At 59.7% G+C, this 15743-nt stretch overlaps 2 protein-coding genes across 2 annotated transcripts in view; both read left to right on the top strand.

Moving 5' to 3' along the window:
• JPH4 (junctophilin 4) overlaps positions 1 to 805 on the top strand; it is a gene marked incomplete at its 3' end in the record, with an annotated part of 8191 nt that extends 7386 nt beyond the window's left edge. The window contains exon 6 of the mRNA XM_080809733.1: positions 761 to 805. Coding sequence (XP_080665859.1) covers positions 761 to 805 — 45 coding nt within the window. The remainder of the gene's footprint in view (positions 1 to 760) is intronic.
• A 281-nt stretch (positions 806 to 1086) lies between these two features.
• ZFHX2 (zinc finger homeobox 2) lies at positions 1087 to 14961 on the top strand (the record flags this gene model as incomplete). The annotated part of the gene is made up of 9 exons (XM_080808064.1): positions 1087 to 3130; positions 3325 to 3842; positions 4393 to 4633; positions 6015 to 6089; positions 6517 to 6575; positions 8205 to 8405; positions 8845 to 8971; positions 9146 to 12616; positions 12880 to 14961. 9 exons carry the CDS (start codon positions 1087 to 1089, stop codon positions 13857 to 13859), a joined length of 7716 nt encoding a protein of 2571 aa, XP_080664190.1. The 3' UTR covers positions 13860 to 14961.
• Between the last annotated feature and the right edge of the window lie 782 nt (positions 14962 to 15743).

Here is a 15743-nt window from a genome sequence, read left to right as displayed (position 1 = left end):
AAAGATTTTATTTATTTATTTGACAGACAGAGATCACCAGTAGGCAGAGAGGCAGGCAGAGAGAGAGGAGAAAGCAGGCTTTCCATGGAGCAGAGAGCCCGATGCGGGGCTCGATCCCAGGACCCTGGGATCATGACCTGAGCCAAGGCAGAGGCTTTACCCCACTGAGCCACCCAGGCACCCCTTTTATTGATTTTTTTAAAAGAATTTATTTATTTGATAGATAGCACAAATAGGGGGAAGGCAGGCAGAGAGAGAAGGAGAAGCAGGCTCCCTGCTGAGCAGGGAGCCCGATGTGGGACTCGATCCCAGAACCCTGGGATCATGACCTGAGCTGAAGGCAGAGGCTTAACCCACTGAGCCACCCAGTTGCCCTTGGTTTTTATTGATTTTTAAAGATTTTATTTAGGGGCGCCTGGGTGGCTCAGTGGGTTAAGCCGCTGCCTTCGGCTCGGGTCATGATCTCAGGGTCCTGGGATCGAGCCCCTCATCGGGCTCCTTGCTCAGTGGGGAGCCTGCTTCTCTCTCTGCCTCTGCCTGCCTCTCTGCCTGCTTGTGCTCTCTGCCTCTCTCTCTGTCAAATAAATAAATAAAATCTTTAAAAAAATTTTTTTATTTATTTGAGAGAGACGGAGAGACAGATTGAGAGAACGAGTGGGAGGAAGGGCAGAGGAAGAAGTGGACTCCCCTGGGATCATGACCCAAGCCGAAGGTAGATGCTCACCTGACCAAGCCACCCAGGTGCCTGTCCGCTTTTTAGCTTTTTTGCCTAAGCAGCCAGATCAATGGAGGTACCAATTTTTGAGAGAGGAAAGATGGGAGGACCAAATTCAGGGGAGAAATACAGAGTTCTGATTTTGAACACGGTAGGTTTGAAGACTTAGTACTAAGGCGAAGCTTCACGTTAGCAAACAGGTACCTGAGTCTGGTGCTCAGGAAAGAAGCGAGTGGGGCTGGAGTATCTGGAGGGCCAACTGCCTGGCCAAGTGTCTCTCGCCACCTCACGGCCCCGCTCTCTCTCCACGTTTCCCCTGCAGGGTACTGGCTGTCACGCTGAGATGAACCCCCAGCACCCGTCCGTCAGCAATGGCTACCCTTAACGCACCCTCTACCGCCGTCGCCACCCCCACCCCTGGGCACCATGCCCCGTCCCCGCCGCTGGACACCTCCTTCCCCAGCACCCCCGCTGACCCTGTCACCAAAGATCCCCCTGCTGCCCCCTCCAGCTCTGAGAGCATGAGGCCCTCAGAGCCAGGGGGACAGGCCCTGGAGCCGGGCTGTGGCCTCGTCCCACCAAAGGAGACTGGGGAGCCCCGAGAAGAGCCTGGCTGTGGTGGCTTTTCACCAAAGGACCTAGGAGTTCGAGAAGACAAGGAGCAGGAGGAGGAAGGAGGTGGGCTCCCACCCGTGGACCTAAGCAACCATTTGTTCTTCATAGCTGGTGGTGAGGCCTACCTCGCAGCCAAGCTGTCCCTGACAGGTGGCAGTGAACTGTTACCAAAGGGCTTCCCTTGGGACGAGGTGGGAATCAAAGAAGAGCCCAGCCTGCCCCTCCTTGCCCACTCGCCCCCTGTACTCCTCACTGCCCTTCACATCCAACATGGCTTTGACCCAATCCAAGGCTTTAGCTCTTCTGACCAAATTCTGTCCCATGATACCTCAGCGCCATCTCCGGCCACCTGTGAGGGAAGGGATGGAGCCTTCTGGAGCTACCAGCTGGCTCCAAACCCACCCGGAGATCCCAAAGATGGCCCTATGGGGAGCAGGGGAGGAGACCACAGGGCACTCTTCTGGCTCTGCCTCCTGTGCCGCCTGGGTTTCAGTGGGCCCCAGGCTTTTGTGGGTCACACACAGTCTCACGGGGTGAAGCTCACCCCTGCTCAACACCTGGGCCTGCCCAGTAACCCAGCTGTGCTCCAGGTGGGAGAGGAGGGCTGCACGGCCCTCCTAAGCTTTCTGGAACCAAAACCACCTACTCAGCCCCCTCTAGAAGGCCCCCCCGACAATAGCAGCACAGCGAGCACAGAGGCAAACAGAGCCCTGCCCGAGGACGGCCCCACTGGGGCCGAAGCCCAGGCACCTGTCCTGCCTGCTGAGGAAGTCATGGCCCTCAGCCCGCCCTCCCCACCCGCACCCCCCGCCACCTGGGACCCTAGCCCAGCCGAAGCCAAAGAATCGCCGATGGCAGCAGGTGAGGCAGGGCCGGATTGGCTCTCCGAGGGGCAAGAAGAGGACGGAGGGCTCTGCCCCCCACTCAACCAAAGCTCGCCTGCCTCCAAGGAGGGGGGCACTCTCCCCGCCCTCGTCGGCTCCCCTGAAGACTCCAGCGACCCACCGCAGCCCTACCGCCTCGCCGACGACTATACCCCGGCCCCCTCGGCCTTCCAGGGCCTCAGCCTGTCCAGCCACATGTCTCTGTTACACTCCCGCAACTCCTGCAAGACGCTCAAGTGTCCCAAGTGCAACTGGCACTACAAGTACCAGCAGACCCTGGACGTGCACATGCGGGAAAAGCACCCCGAGAGCAACAGCCACTGCAGCTACTGCAGTGCAGGCGGCGCACACCCCCGCCTGGCCCGAGGCGAGAGCTACAACTGCGGCTACAAGCCCTACCGCTGTGACGTGTGCAACTACTCCACCACCACCAAGGGCAACCTCAGCATCCACATGCAGTCGGATAAGCACCTGGCCAACCTGCAGGGCTTCCAGGCGGGCCCTGGGGGCCAGGGCAGCCCCCCAGAGGCGGTGCTCCCCACCGTTGCTGGGGACAAGGAGCCCAAGACCAAATCGTCCTGGCAGTGCAAGGTGTGTAGCTATGAGACCAACATCTCCCGCAACCTGCGCATCCACATGACCTCTGAGAAACACATGCAGAATGTGCTGCTGCTGCACCAGGGGATGCCACTGGGCCTGCCGCCTGGGCTGGTGGGGCCAGGCCCCCCACCGCCGCCAGGAGCCGCCCCCACCCCCACCCCTGAACTTTTCCAGTACTTTGGGCCACAGGCCCTGGGGCAGTCTCAGGCTCCCTTGCCCGGCTCTGGGCTGAGGCCAGACAAGCCCCTGGAAGCCCAGCTGCTTCTCAACGGCTTCCACCATCTTGGAGCGCCTGCTCGCAAGTTCCCCACACCTGGTAAGCAGCCTAGGCTCTGCACCCAGTTCCCCTCCTCCCTTCCCCGGGCCCAAACTCCAGTCCCTATGTGCTCCCGAGGGCTGGCACCCCCCCCAACCCCCCACCCCTGGTAACCCCAGCTCCCTCTGCACTGTCCTCATTTGCCCACCCGCCCATTTCCTTCCTTGGGCCACTCATCTGTCTCTGTCCCCCAGCCCCTGGCAGCCTCTCCCCGGATACCCCCCTGCCTCCAAGTCAGCTCCTGGGCCCCTTGTCCGATGGCCTGCCCACCTCACCGCCTCCAGACGACAGCCCGGCCCTGAAGGTGTTCCGCTGCCTGGTGTGCCAGGCCTTCAGCACGGACAGCCTGGAGCTGCTGCTCTACCACTGCAGCGTGGGCCGGAGCCTCCCAGAGGCCGAGTGGAAGGAGGTGGCCGGGGACACCCACCGGTGCAAACTCTGCTGCTACGGCACCCAGCTGAAGGCCAACTTTCAACTCCACCTCAAGACTGACAAACACGCGCAGAAGTACCAGCTGGCCGCCCACCTGAGGGAGGGTGGTGGGGCCATGGGCTCCCCCACCCCAGTGTCCCTGGGAGATGGGGCTCCCTACGGCTCCGTGCCCCCACTGCACCTGCGCTGCAACATCTGTGACTTCGAGTCCAACAGCAAGGAGAAGATGCAGCTGCATGCCCGGGCTGCGGCCCATGAGGAAAACAGCCAGATCTATAAGGTGAGGGAGGCAGGGAGGGTCTGGCCCTGGAGGGGCCTGGCACAGAGCTCCTGGGGACAGAGGAGAGAAGAGGGGCACGGGGATGGACCAGGGAGACACCCACGAGTGGGAGAGTGAGGGGAAAACCTGGGGCGGGCAAGATTGGATAAAATGGCAAGTATGTACCAGGCTCATCGACTTTTTGGAGATGGTCATGGAGAGGAGACCGAAGGATGATGGACACAGACACAGTGAACCCAGTACTTTATTCAACTTTTCTGGTGTTTGGGACTAGAGAGGTGGGGTCTCTTTCTGCTTAGGCCACCTTGTCAGCAGTTCAAGGGGATGGAAGCAGACTCCATCCACCTACCAGGAGGGAGTCCAGGATTGATAGGAAGAGGAGGAGATGGGGGAGGAAGAGCAATCCAGTCCAGGTGGCCAGAGGAGGGCAGAGGGAGTGGGCAGGGTGGGGGTGCTGCTGCTCAGGCTCCCTTGAGGGAGGCAGAGGGACCCCTGAGATCGAGAGGGGCCTGTCCCTCGGGGCCTGAGCAGCCTCTTTCCATGCTTCCAGTTTCTGCTGGAGATGGAAGGGGCGGCAGCCGGGCCCGAGCTGGGGCTTTTCCGCTGCCTGCTGTGCGCATGGGAGACGCCATCCCGCCTGGCTGTGCTGCAGCACCTGCGTGCACCGGCCCACCGCGACGCCCAGGCCCAGCGGCGCCTGCAGCTGCTGCAGGGTGGCCCCACGGCTGAGGATGGGCTCTCAGCGCTGCAGAGCATCCTGAGCTTCAGCCACGGGCAGCTGCGGACTCCCGGTGAGGAAGTGGGTGCTGGGGCTTGGGAGAAGGCAACACCCGTGAGGAGAAATGGGTCTGTGGACAGTCGAGAGCACGTAGAAAGGAGCCCCCGTGAAGGTGTGATGAAACCGGGTGTGGGGAACAGTGGGGCGGCCCAGGGGAGGCTCTTGGGAGGGAGGAGGCAGAGGAAGGCAGTGGCTTTGCTGGGTGGAAAGCAGAGAACGGGACGGGAGGGGAAGGGAGGAGAGGAGGAGTCACCTGGCATTTGTGAATGGTAAGCAGGGTTCCAGCAACACTAGCTAGGTGTCAGGGGTGGCAAGAGCTGGTCAGGAAGGAGAGGGGAGGTAGAAGAACAGAAGAATGGAATCTGCTTCGTGCTGGGCAGGAGATGGGAGCTGTGGGCCTGGCCCTAAGGCAGCAGGGAGCAGAAGCCCTTGTCGGGCTCCCCAGCCTCTTCCTGTCTCCTAGGAGGTCTTCAGCCTGAAGGCTGGGCTTAGGTTCCCCCTTAGGCAGCTGAGGTTGTACCAACAGAGACCAGGAACAGCCAGCCAGGCGCCATTGATCCAGAGGGTGCAGGAGAAGAGCCTGGAAGGGGCTGTCAGAGGTGGGCACGGGCATCCGGGCTTGCAGGGGCCAGCGGTTGGCGAGGGTGAGGGTGCGGGCAGCAGGAACCAGGAACAGGCCGCATTGACTGGTGCTAATTGAATTGCCAATATGCTGGCTGGAGTTAAGTGCCGGAGGGGCCCAGATCAATAGCTAATGATCCTGGCGCAGGGCTGAACGGAGTTAAGGAACTTTAACACTTTAATTAGGCTGCCACCGAAAATAAATTCCTACACATCTGTCAATTCTTACTTGAGTGGTAATCTCCTCTCCCAGCTAGACCTGCTGCCTCCTGCTCACCGCACCTGCTTCCATTTTCGGCCTCATGGGGCGCCTGGGTGGCTCAGTGGGTTAAAGCCTCTGCCTTCAGCTCAGGTCATGATCCCAGGACCCCGCATCGGGCTCTCTGCTCAGCAGGGAGCCTGCTTCCTCATTTTCGGCCTCACCTTCCTTCTTTGGTGCCCCTCCCTTCATGGTTCTGGGCTCCCTGCTTCCAGGACCAGTCAAGATGAGGAGCCAAGTTGGGCCCCGTCTCTGCTGCCTATGGCCAGACTTGCTTCCTCATCCTGAAATGACTGGGCTCACAGAGAGGATCTCTTACGCCCTCCTAGTTCTAACCCAGTCATTTCTCCTTCATCCTGTATTTCTTTTTGGCAGCCTTTTGTCCTCTCCGGCCTGGTGGCTCATCCATCCATCTTCTCCTCCTGGCTGCTTGTCCTGCTTCCTCTGCCCTGTGTCTTCCCTTTCCTGATGCTTCACTCTCTTATTAAGCCGACTCTCCCCTCCTCCTACACAGGGAAGCCTCCTGTCACCCCCTTAGCCGAGCCGCCCACCCCTGAAAAAGATGCTCAGAACAAAACAGAACAATTGGGTGAGTTGCTCGACTGGTCCCTTTTCCCTCCATCCCTGCCCCGTTCCTCATACATTCTGAGATGCACAGGGGATATGGCAGTAATCCAGACACCAAGCAAGGCCTCCTGGGCACAGGGAGCCAAACTGATGCAAGAAAGGACTCACCAGAGGGAAACGAAGAGGGGGAGCCCCAAAAGGCTCAAACCTGGCCATCCCGCTAATCTGGGGTCAGCCCTGCTGGGCCTTCTCTCCCTGTATTGAGTACAGCTTTGTACTTTCCTGCCTTTTCCCCTTTCCCCAGAGCCTACCGCCTACTCTGGAAGCTCTCTGCTACAAATCAGGTCATATTAAGGGCCGGGGGTCGGCAGGGTGGGGGTGGGGATGGGCATCTGGAAAGGAAGAGGGAGGGCTGTCAGAGTCTCTTTAATTTCCTCTCTTTTTCAAAGCTTCTGAAGAGGCAGAGAGCAAGACTGGCCCTCCAGGAGACAATGCCAACCAGACCACGGTCAGAACTGGGGTAACTGGGAAAAGCTGGGGTCAGGGGCTGGTGTTACTGCAATCTGTTCATATTCTAAAGCCTAAAATTCTCCTTGGTAGAGCTTTACACACAGATTTCAGACTTAAAGGTAGATGGAATTTTGTCAGGCTTGTGACTTATCTCAGCACGCCACACTGAGAAACGCCACCTAGGGCCAGTCAGGTGTTCAGCACCACAGAGGGGCTGGAGGACAGAGGGAGAAGACAAGGGCGGGCAGGACTTGAGAGAGATGGGGAGACAGAAGCTGTATGGAGGTAGGAAAGGCTGAAAGCAGGGGGACAGAGGGGGCAAGACACAAGTGAAGAAATGAAAAGAGAAAGCCCAAACCACAAGACTAGCTGCTGCCCAGCTCTCTCTTCCTGTCATGACCAGAAAGATACAATGGTCATCTCCTGCAGAAGGCCCTGAGCCTGCAGGGAAGCATCTGGGCACCCCCTTCGTGAGGGTTGAGGCCCCAGCCCAGATGACTGACCCAGATAGCAAACTCTGCAGCTAAGTCTGGCCTAAGGGCTCGGCCTGGGGTAGGCAGGACCTGGGTGGTTTAGCTCTGTGGCTGCGAAGTGGTATTGTGAGGGGACTCCCAGCCTGGGTCCCAAGGCGCCACGCTGCCCCTCATCTCTCCAGTGGGACCTCAGTGCGCACCATTACTGCATTCTCACAGACGACAATGCTGGCTGGGCCTGCCTCCTTGCTCCTGTTCCCTCCTGCAGACCCACTGCAGATGTCTGCTCCTAGGGCCGAGGGCATTAACATGAGCATCTGGATGCCCTTCCTTTCTGGCCATTCCTTCCCCCAGTATGTGGGCTTGGACCAGTGGCACCATCCAGCAGGAGAGGATGTGAGCCGAGCTGGGGGGCAGACCGGCTGCAGGCTGGAGGTCAGGCAGTCAGGTGACTAAGATGGGGCAGGGCCTTCCCTTGGCCCCGCCCCTCAGGAGGTGTGGGCGGGAATGCACCAGCAGAGCCAGGCCAGAATTTTCCTGGGCCGCTGGGGGAGCTGTGGTGTTTGTTTACATTAAGAAGGGAAAAAGGAAAAGAAAGTGGGAGCCGCTAAGCCGCTGGGAGAATGAGCCAGCCTCTGAGCAGACAGGTAGGGAGGACCCCTCTTCAGGAGACACTCAGGTTGGGGACCTTGGAGGCACAGAGTGGGCGGGGATGAAGGAGCCTCTGTTTCCAGATGTGCAGAGGGCCGGGGAGCCATTTCCCAGAGAAGACGCTGGCAGGGTGGGGTGGGTAAGAAAACTCAATTCTGGGGAGCAGGTACAGGGCCATACTGTTAGCTGGAGAAGTGAGCAAGGCAGAAGAGTTGGGAAAGACAGAGGCCAGAATGGAGGGAGAGGCCCGGACAAAGAAGGAAGGCAAGGGCAAGACTAGCCCAGGCCTTTGTCCCAATCTAAGGGAAATGAGGGAGGAGCCAGCTTCTTGCCTCTGGCTGGATCCCCGTGGTGCCTTGAAGCCTTCGTTTGGGGCTCGCTTCTCCTAAATTGGGCGTGAGGGATCTTGCTGTGTTCAGGCACACGGGGCAGGGTGATAGTGGCCCCCTAATTCCCTGACGCCTCCTCCCTTGGCACCCCCTCCCCCTGCCGTGTGTCCCCAGGTGTTCTGCTGTCCGTACTGCAGCTTCCTGAGCCCAGAGCCCGACCAGGTGAGGGCTCACGCACTCTCCCAGCATGCAGTGCAGCCCAAGTACAGGTGCCCGCTGTGCCAGGAGCAGCTGGTGGGCCGGCCTGCCCTGCACTTCCACCTTAGCCACCTTCACAATGTGGTGCCTGAGTGCGTGGAGAAGCTGCTGCTTGTGGTGAGTACTGGCTGGGCGAGGACCCGACCCTAGGGGAAGAAAAGGCAGGGGTGTCCAGGCAAGTGTGTGTGTGTGTGTGTGGTGGGGAGGGTAGTGGTGAGGAAGCAGCATTTCACAGATTTGGGGTGGTTTTACAGTTGGGGAACACTTAGCAGAGTTTGTCTGGCTGTCTCTGCTCGCTGGTGAGGGAGCTCAGTGTTTCCTTCATTTCCATGAGGTCCTGACAAGAGCTGTTCAACAGCACGCCCTCACTGCAGCATGGGAGAGGCAGCAGCCTAGGCCCTCTCCTCTGGGGAAGGGCAGAAGGTAGGGGGAGCGAGTCCAGGAGGAGCCCTGGGCTGGGGCTGGGCACAGGTGTGGGCGCAGGTGCAGAGCAGGGCAGCAGGAGTAGCTGGGTGGGGGAGGCGAGGGTCAGTCACTGGGCTTTCTTCCGTTACAGGCCACAACTGTAGAGATGACCTTTATGACCAAAGTGCTGCCTGGGCCTGCTCTCTGCCCGCTGGGGGATGTCCCAGAGCCCCATGCTCTTGGGCCAGAGGCTGCACCCAGCAGAGAACAGGGAGCAGGTAAGAATGGGGACGGCAAACCTGTCAAGGTGGCAGGGAAAGGGGACCTGGGCTCCACAGACCAGGAGGGTCTGAAGTCAACCGAGGCAAGGATCGGTTGCCCTAGACATTGAGTAGGTGGGGTCTGACCTTAGACCAAGTTCCCTGCTTATGGCCCCCTTCTCTCTCCCTCAGAAGGCCCTCACCTGACCCCTGAAGCCAGTCCTGATCTTCTTCCTGAGCCTCCCCCACCCTCAGCCGAGGGCCCAGACAAACCCCTGGGAAGCCCTGATCAATCCCCTTCTCCAGCCCCATCTCCAGCCCCTCGGCCGGAGGCCCCGGTGGAAGAAATGGCCCCTCCACCCACCATGGCTGAGGAGGAAGAGGGGAGTGTCGGGGAGCCACGCCCCACAGAGCCCCCTCCAGCTGATTCTCGCCACCCTCTGACCTATCGGAAGACCACCAACTTTGCCCTGGACAAGTTTCTTGACCCTGCCCGGCCCTATAAGTGCACTGTGTGTAAGGAGTCCTTCACACAGAAGAATATCCTCCTGGTCCATTACAACTCTGTCTCCCACCTGCACAAGATGAAGAAGGCTGCCATTGACCCATCCGGCCCTGCCCGAGGAGAGGCGGGTGCCGCGCCTCCCACTGCTGCTGCCACAGACAAGCCCTTCAAGTGCACGGTCTGCCGGGTCTCCTACAACCAGAGCTCCACCCTGGAGATCCACATGCGCTCCGTTCTACACCAGACTCGCTCTCGGGGGACCAAGACTGATGCCAAGGTGGAGGGGCCAGAGCGAGGTCAGGAAGAACCCAAAGAGGGCGAGACCGAGGGGGATGTGGGCACTGAAAAGAAGGGCCCTGACCCTGGTGGCTTCATATCTGGGTTGCCCTTCCTGTCGCCTCCCCCACCCCCCTTGGACCTGCACCGATTCCCAGCCCCACTCTTCACTCCGCCAGTCTTGCCCCCCTTCCCTCTGGTGCCCGAATCACTGCTGAAGCTTCAGCAGCAACAGCTGCTCCTGCCCTTCTACCTCCATGACCTCAAGGTGGGGCCCAAGCTGGCACTGGCGGGGCCTGCACCCCTGCTGTCCCTGCCAGCTGCCACTCCTCCTCCCCCTCCCCCACCCCCCAAGGCTGAGCTGGCTGAACGGGAGTGGGAGCGGCCCTCTGTGGCAGAAGAGGGGAGTGAGGCAAGGCCCACCTCACCTCCCAACTCCACGCCCAGCGAAGCAGCCCGCACTGCAGCCAAAGCCCTTCTAGAAAACTTCGGCTTTGAGCTGGTGATCCAGTACAACGAAGGCAAGCAGGCTGTGCCCCCTCCTCCAACCCCACCCCCGCCAGAGGCCCTGGGGGGTGGGGACAAGCTGGCCTGTGGGGCCTGTGGGAAACTCTTCTCCAATATGCTCATCCTCAAGACACACGAGGAGCACGTCCACCGCCAATTCCTGCCCTTTGAGGCCCTGAGCCGTTACGCTGCTCAGTTTCGAAAGAGCTATGACAGCCTGTATCCACCCCCTGCAGAGCCCCCCAAACCTCCTGATGGGTCCCTGGATTCACCAGCTCCCCCACTGGGCCCTCCCTTCCTGGTCCCGGAGCCTGAGGCTGGGGGAACCCGTCCCTCTGGGGAGCGGAGCCGGGCAGGACGTTGGCCCCCAGAGGAGGAAGAGAGCTCCAGAGGGAATCTGCCTCCCCTAGTGCCTGCAGGCCGTAGGTTTTCCAGAACCAAGTTCACAGAGTTCCAGACCCAGGCTCTGCAGTCTTTCTTTGAGACCAGTGCCTACCCCAAGGACGGAGAGGTGGAGCGGCTTGCAAGTCTCCTGGGCCTGGCTAGCCGTGTGGTGGTAGTGTGGTTCCAGAATGCCCGCCAGAAAGCACGCAAAAATGCCATCGAGGGTGGGCCTGTGCCAACTGGAGGTGGCAACGGGGGAACCTCTGGCTGCAGGCGCTGCCATGCCACCTTCTCATGCGTTTTTGAGCTGGTGCGGCACCTCAAGAAATGCTATGATGACCAGCCCCCTGAAGAGGAGGAGGAAGAGGCAGAGCGAGGGGAAGAGGAGGAAGAGGTAGAGGAAGAGGAAGCGGAGGAGGAACAGAACCTGGAACCCCCCACAGGGCCTGAGGGTCCCTCACCAGAGCCCCTGGACCGGGAAGAGCTGAGTCAAGCAGAGGCAACAAAGCCAGGAGGCAAAGAACCTGAAGGGAAGGCCCCTCCCTCACCTTCCCCGGCCCACACTTGTGACCAGTGCACCATGTCCTTCCCCAGCCAAGACCTCCTTGCCAGTCACCGGCGGCTGCACTTCTTGCCATCTGTGCAGCCCAGCACAGCCCCAAACCTCCTAGATCTGCCCTTGCTGGTGTTTGGGGAGCGGAGCCCCCTGGTGGCAGGCACTCCGCCCACGCCAGGGCCCCCGCTCAAACGGAAGCACGAGGAGGGCAGCCTGTCCCCGACAGGTAGTGAGGTGGGCGGGGGAGGGGAGAGCGATCCCCCCAGGGACAAGCGCCTGCGCACCACCATCCTGCCGGAGCAGCTGGAGATCCTGTACCGCTGGTACATGCAAGACTCCAACCCAACTCGCAAGATGCTCGACTGCATCTCCGAGGAGGTGGGGCTCAAAAAGCGAGTGGTGCAGGTCTGGTTCCAGAACACCAGGGCCCGGGAGAGGAAAGGCCAGTTTCGAAGCACCCCTGGGGCGGTGCCCAACCCAGCAGTCAAGCCCGTCACGTCTGCCCCCGCAGCATTCCCGAAGTTCAACCTCTTGTTGGGCAAGGTAGACGACGGGACTGGGAGGGAGACCTCAAAGCGGGAAGCACCTGCTTTCCCCTACCCCCCAGTTACCCCTGCCGCCGGGCCCCTGCCTTTTCTGCCACCGGGGAAAGAGGCCACCACCCCAACACCAGAGCCACCGCTCCCCCTCCCACCTCCCCCTCCACCCAGTGAGGAAGAGGGTGCTGATGAACCCGCTAAAGCTTCTCCAGAAAGCGAGGCTTGCAGTCCATCTGCAGGTGATCTCAGCGATTCGTCTGCTTCCAGTCTGGCCGAACCCGAGTCCCCTGGGGCTGGAGGAAGTAGTGGAGGAGCAGGAGGGGGGGCTGGGGTTCCAGACGGAATGGGGCAGCGGCGCTACAGGACCCAGATGAGCAGCCTGCAGTTGAAGATCATGAAAGCCTGCTACGAGGCCTACCGTACCCCGACCATGCAGGAGTGTGAGGTGCTGGGGGAGGAGATTGGGCTGCCCAAGAGAGTCATCCAGGTCTGGTTCCAGAATGCTCGTGCCAAGGAAAAGAAGGCCAAACTGCAGGGGGCAGCAGCTGGCGGGGCTGGGGGCAGCAGTGAGGGCCCCTTGGGAGCCCAGCGCACCGACTGTCCCTACTGTGACGTCAAGTATGATTTCTATGTCTCCTGCCGAGGCCATCTCTTCTCACGCCAGCACCTCGCCAAACTCAAAGAGGCCGTCCGAGCCCAGCTGAAGAGTGAAAGCAAGTGCTACGACTTGGCCCCGGCACCTGAGGCACCCCCGGCTCCCAAGGCCACACCTGCCACCACATCTGCCTCTCTGCCCCTTGGGGCTGCCCCAGCCCTGCCTCGCCTGGCCCCGGTCCTCTTGTCTGGCCCAGCTCTGGCCCAGCCTCCGCTGGGCAGCTTAGCTCCTTTCAGTTCAGGTGAGTGGGCAGTTGGGAGGGGTTGGACTACAGAGAGCATCTCTCTCTAGTGAAGGTCTCCTTTTTTTCCTCCTTGACTCTTCCCACTTCCAGCCACCTGTGGCCTTCCTTAGTTTCAGGCTCTTCGGGGAGAGAAGGGAGGGAAGGGCGCATGGCAGCTAGGTGGCGGGAGTGGGCAAGGGTGTGGCTGGAGGTCTCCTACAGCAGGAAGGATGACGGGCCAGGAGGTGGCTAATCCTTCATCACTCCTTTCATCTTCCTAGGCCCTGCAGCCTCCTCTGGCCTCCTCGGCCTCGCCACTTCAGTCCTGCCTGCCACCACAGTGGTCCAGACTGCTGGCCCAGGCTGCCCCTTACCTCAGAGACCTGTGCCCGAGCAAACTAACACCTCCACAGCAGGCACCACTGACCCTGCCCCAGGCCCCCCTACTGAGCCCTCTGGGGACAGAGTCTCTGGTGAGCGAAAGCCAGTGGCAGCCCCCACCAACTCCTCCACTGACGCCCTCAAGAACCTCAAAGCACTGAAGGCTACTGTCCCAGCCCTCTTGGGGGGCCAATTCCTGCCCTTCCCATTGCCCCCTGCTGGGGGGGCGACACCACCAGCTGTCTTTGGCCCCCAGTTGCAGGGGGCCTACTTCCAACAGCTCTATGGCATGAAGAAGGGGCTATTTCCCATGAACCCCGTGATACCTCAGACCCTCATCGGACTGCTCCCCAATGCCCTCCTCCAGCCACCACCCCAGCCCCCCGAGCCCACAGCTACAGCACCTGCAAAGCCTCCTGAACTGGCTGCTGCAGGGGAGGGGGAGGCCGGGGAGGCCGAGGAGCTGCTGTCGGCCAGTACCGGCATCTCCACCGTGGATGTGACCCACCGTTATCTGTGCCGCCAGTGCAAGATGGCATTCGATGGGGAGGCCCCAGCCACTGCTCACCAGAGATCCTTCTGCTTCTTTGGGCGGGGCTCTGGGGGTTCTGTGCCCCCCCCACTGCGGGTGCCCATCTGCACCTACCACTGCCTGGCATGTGAGGTGCTGCTGAGTGGGCACGAAGCCCTGGCCTCCCACCTGCGCTCCTCGGCCCATAGGCGCAAGGCGGCCCCGCCCCCAGGGGGCCCAGCCATCACCATCACCAACGCCGCCACTGCTGCCACGGCTGCTGTGGCTTTTGCCAAAGAGGAAGCAAGATTACCTCACACGGACTCCAACCCAAAAACTACTACTACCTCTACACTTCTAGCTTTATAAACAGATAAACCAAGATGGGGGGAGAGGGGTAGGCCTCAGGGCCCCCTCCCTTGCCCCAAGGGGTGTTTGGCGGGAGCTCAAATCCCCCACCCCCAACCCTTGGCTCCGCCCACCTCCTGGGAATCTTTCAATTCCCACCCTCAGTGGGCTTCACACACCCCACCTCCAGCAGAGTCCTGCCTCCTCCCCCTGCCCAAGCCCCCAGACACACACTGATCCTCTGCGGCTCCTTGCCCCAAGTCTTCACAGACACATGCCCATTTGTCATCCTGATGGTCTGCTCATCTCTGCCCTACCCACCACACACGAGATCTATCCTAGAATCCATCTTCCTACAACCTTATCCCCACTGGGTTCACCCCCGCCCAAACAGTCAACCCCTGCAAATACACACATGTATGTCAGCCCATGCTGTTGTTCCACTGACTGAGAAAACACCAAAAAAAAAAAAAAAAAAAAAAGAAGAAAGGAAAAAGAAAACCCAAGACAGAAAGGGGAAGGAAAACAAACTTTGCTACTCCCCCTTCTCTCTCCCTACCCCTTGTCTAGAGCGCCACACAGCTCACAAACTTTCCAAATACCCAGTTGGCTCCCAAGGTTGGAGCCTGGGATGGGCAGGGAGCCCACAAAACTCTAACCAAACTGGAGGTTGGCAGGGGGGAGAAGTGCTCACAGCTCACTCTCCCCACACTCCTCCTTCCTGACCCTCTCCTCGCCTGACAGGAGCCCCTGCGGCCTGGACTCTAGGGGAAGCCGCCGCCAGGAACCCCTCTGCCAAACCCCACCCTGCACCCTGGGAACTGCAGTAACTTATTCTCAAAGGCTTTAAACACAGAGATCCTCTCAGCAGCCGTGGGCCTGCCCCTTGTCCCAGCCCTGCCATGTGGGGGGTCCAGCCTCCAGGACCGGCGCTGCCCACCAACGGCAAATCCAAAGTTCTTTTAAAAAAACTGAAACACACACACAACCAAAAAAAAAAAAAAAAAAAAGAGCAAGAGAGAGAGCACGCGTGCATATGTGCACGGGAGAGAGATGGAGACAGAGGAATGAACTAAAGTAAAACATAAACTTGGAAAATACAGAAAAAAAACTGCAAACTCTCCCATCAAACAAGTGGTTTTTTTTTTTCCCCCCACCCTGTTTGTGTCTGTTTTCCCCCATGTTAAGGGTTTCTTTAAATGACTAGTCTTGGGAAGAGCAAATGGCTTTTAAGTCCTTGCATTGGTACGGTGATCCTTGGGACAGAAAGCTGTGCAGCCTGGCCCTAGCCAGACCAGCTTCTGAGGCCAGGGCTGGCCATGGGGAGAAGAGCCCGGAGACTGGGAGAGACCCACCTTTGCCCTCTGAACTGAATATCAGGACTGCTAACACCTCTTTATTCCCAGTCACTAGTTAGAAAAGTCAGTGTTGCCAAATGCAGTCCCAGGAAGAAAGGGGTGGGTGGACAGGACGTTTCTGAATCTCAGGTATGCCTCCCTTTCCTACAGCTAACCATTGCTTCCTCTCATTCGCTTCTTTCACAAACCCCAACTTCTGTTTCTGTGTCCAGTGTCCCCTTCACATTCCTGGTCACTTGAAATCCTTGCCTTTGTGGGGACCTTTATTCCCCACCTATGTTCTTCCTTCCTCCTCTGCCCTTGCCCTAACTCCCACCAGCAAGCAATAGCTGCTGGGGGCACCACCCAGTCAGAGGCTGTCCTAGGAGGCCCACGGGGCTCTGGAGTTGAGGACAGCTCAGGGGGTGGGTGGGCTAGGCAATGACCAAAGCACAAGGCAGATCTGACAGAATGCTATCACCAAGGGAAACCAATGAAAAAGGAATGGGCTAGAAGAGGGTTCCCCACCTCTAACATTGTTTCTGCCAGCATCAGATGGGAACTGGTG

The sequence above is a fragment of the Martes martes genome, assembly GCF_963455335.1.
Source record: "Martes martes genome assembly, chromosome: 7".
Taxonomy (NCBI): domain Eukaryota; kingdom Metazoa; phylum Chordata; class Mammalia; order Carnivora; family Mustelidae; genus Martes; species Martes martes.
This window is presented reverse-complemented; position numbering and strand designations above follow the sequence as displayed.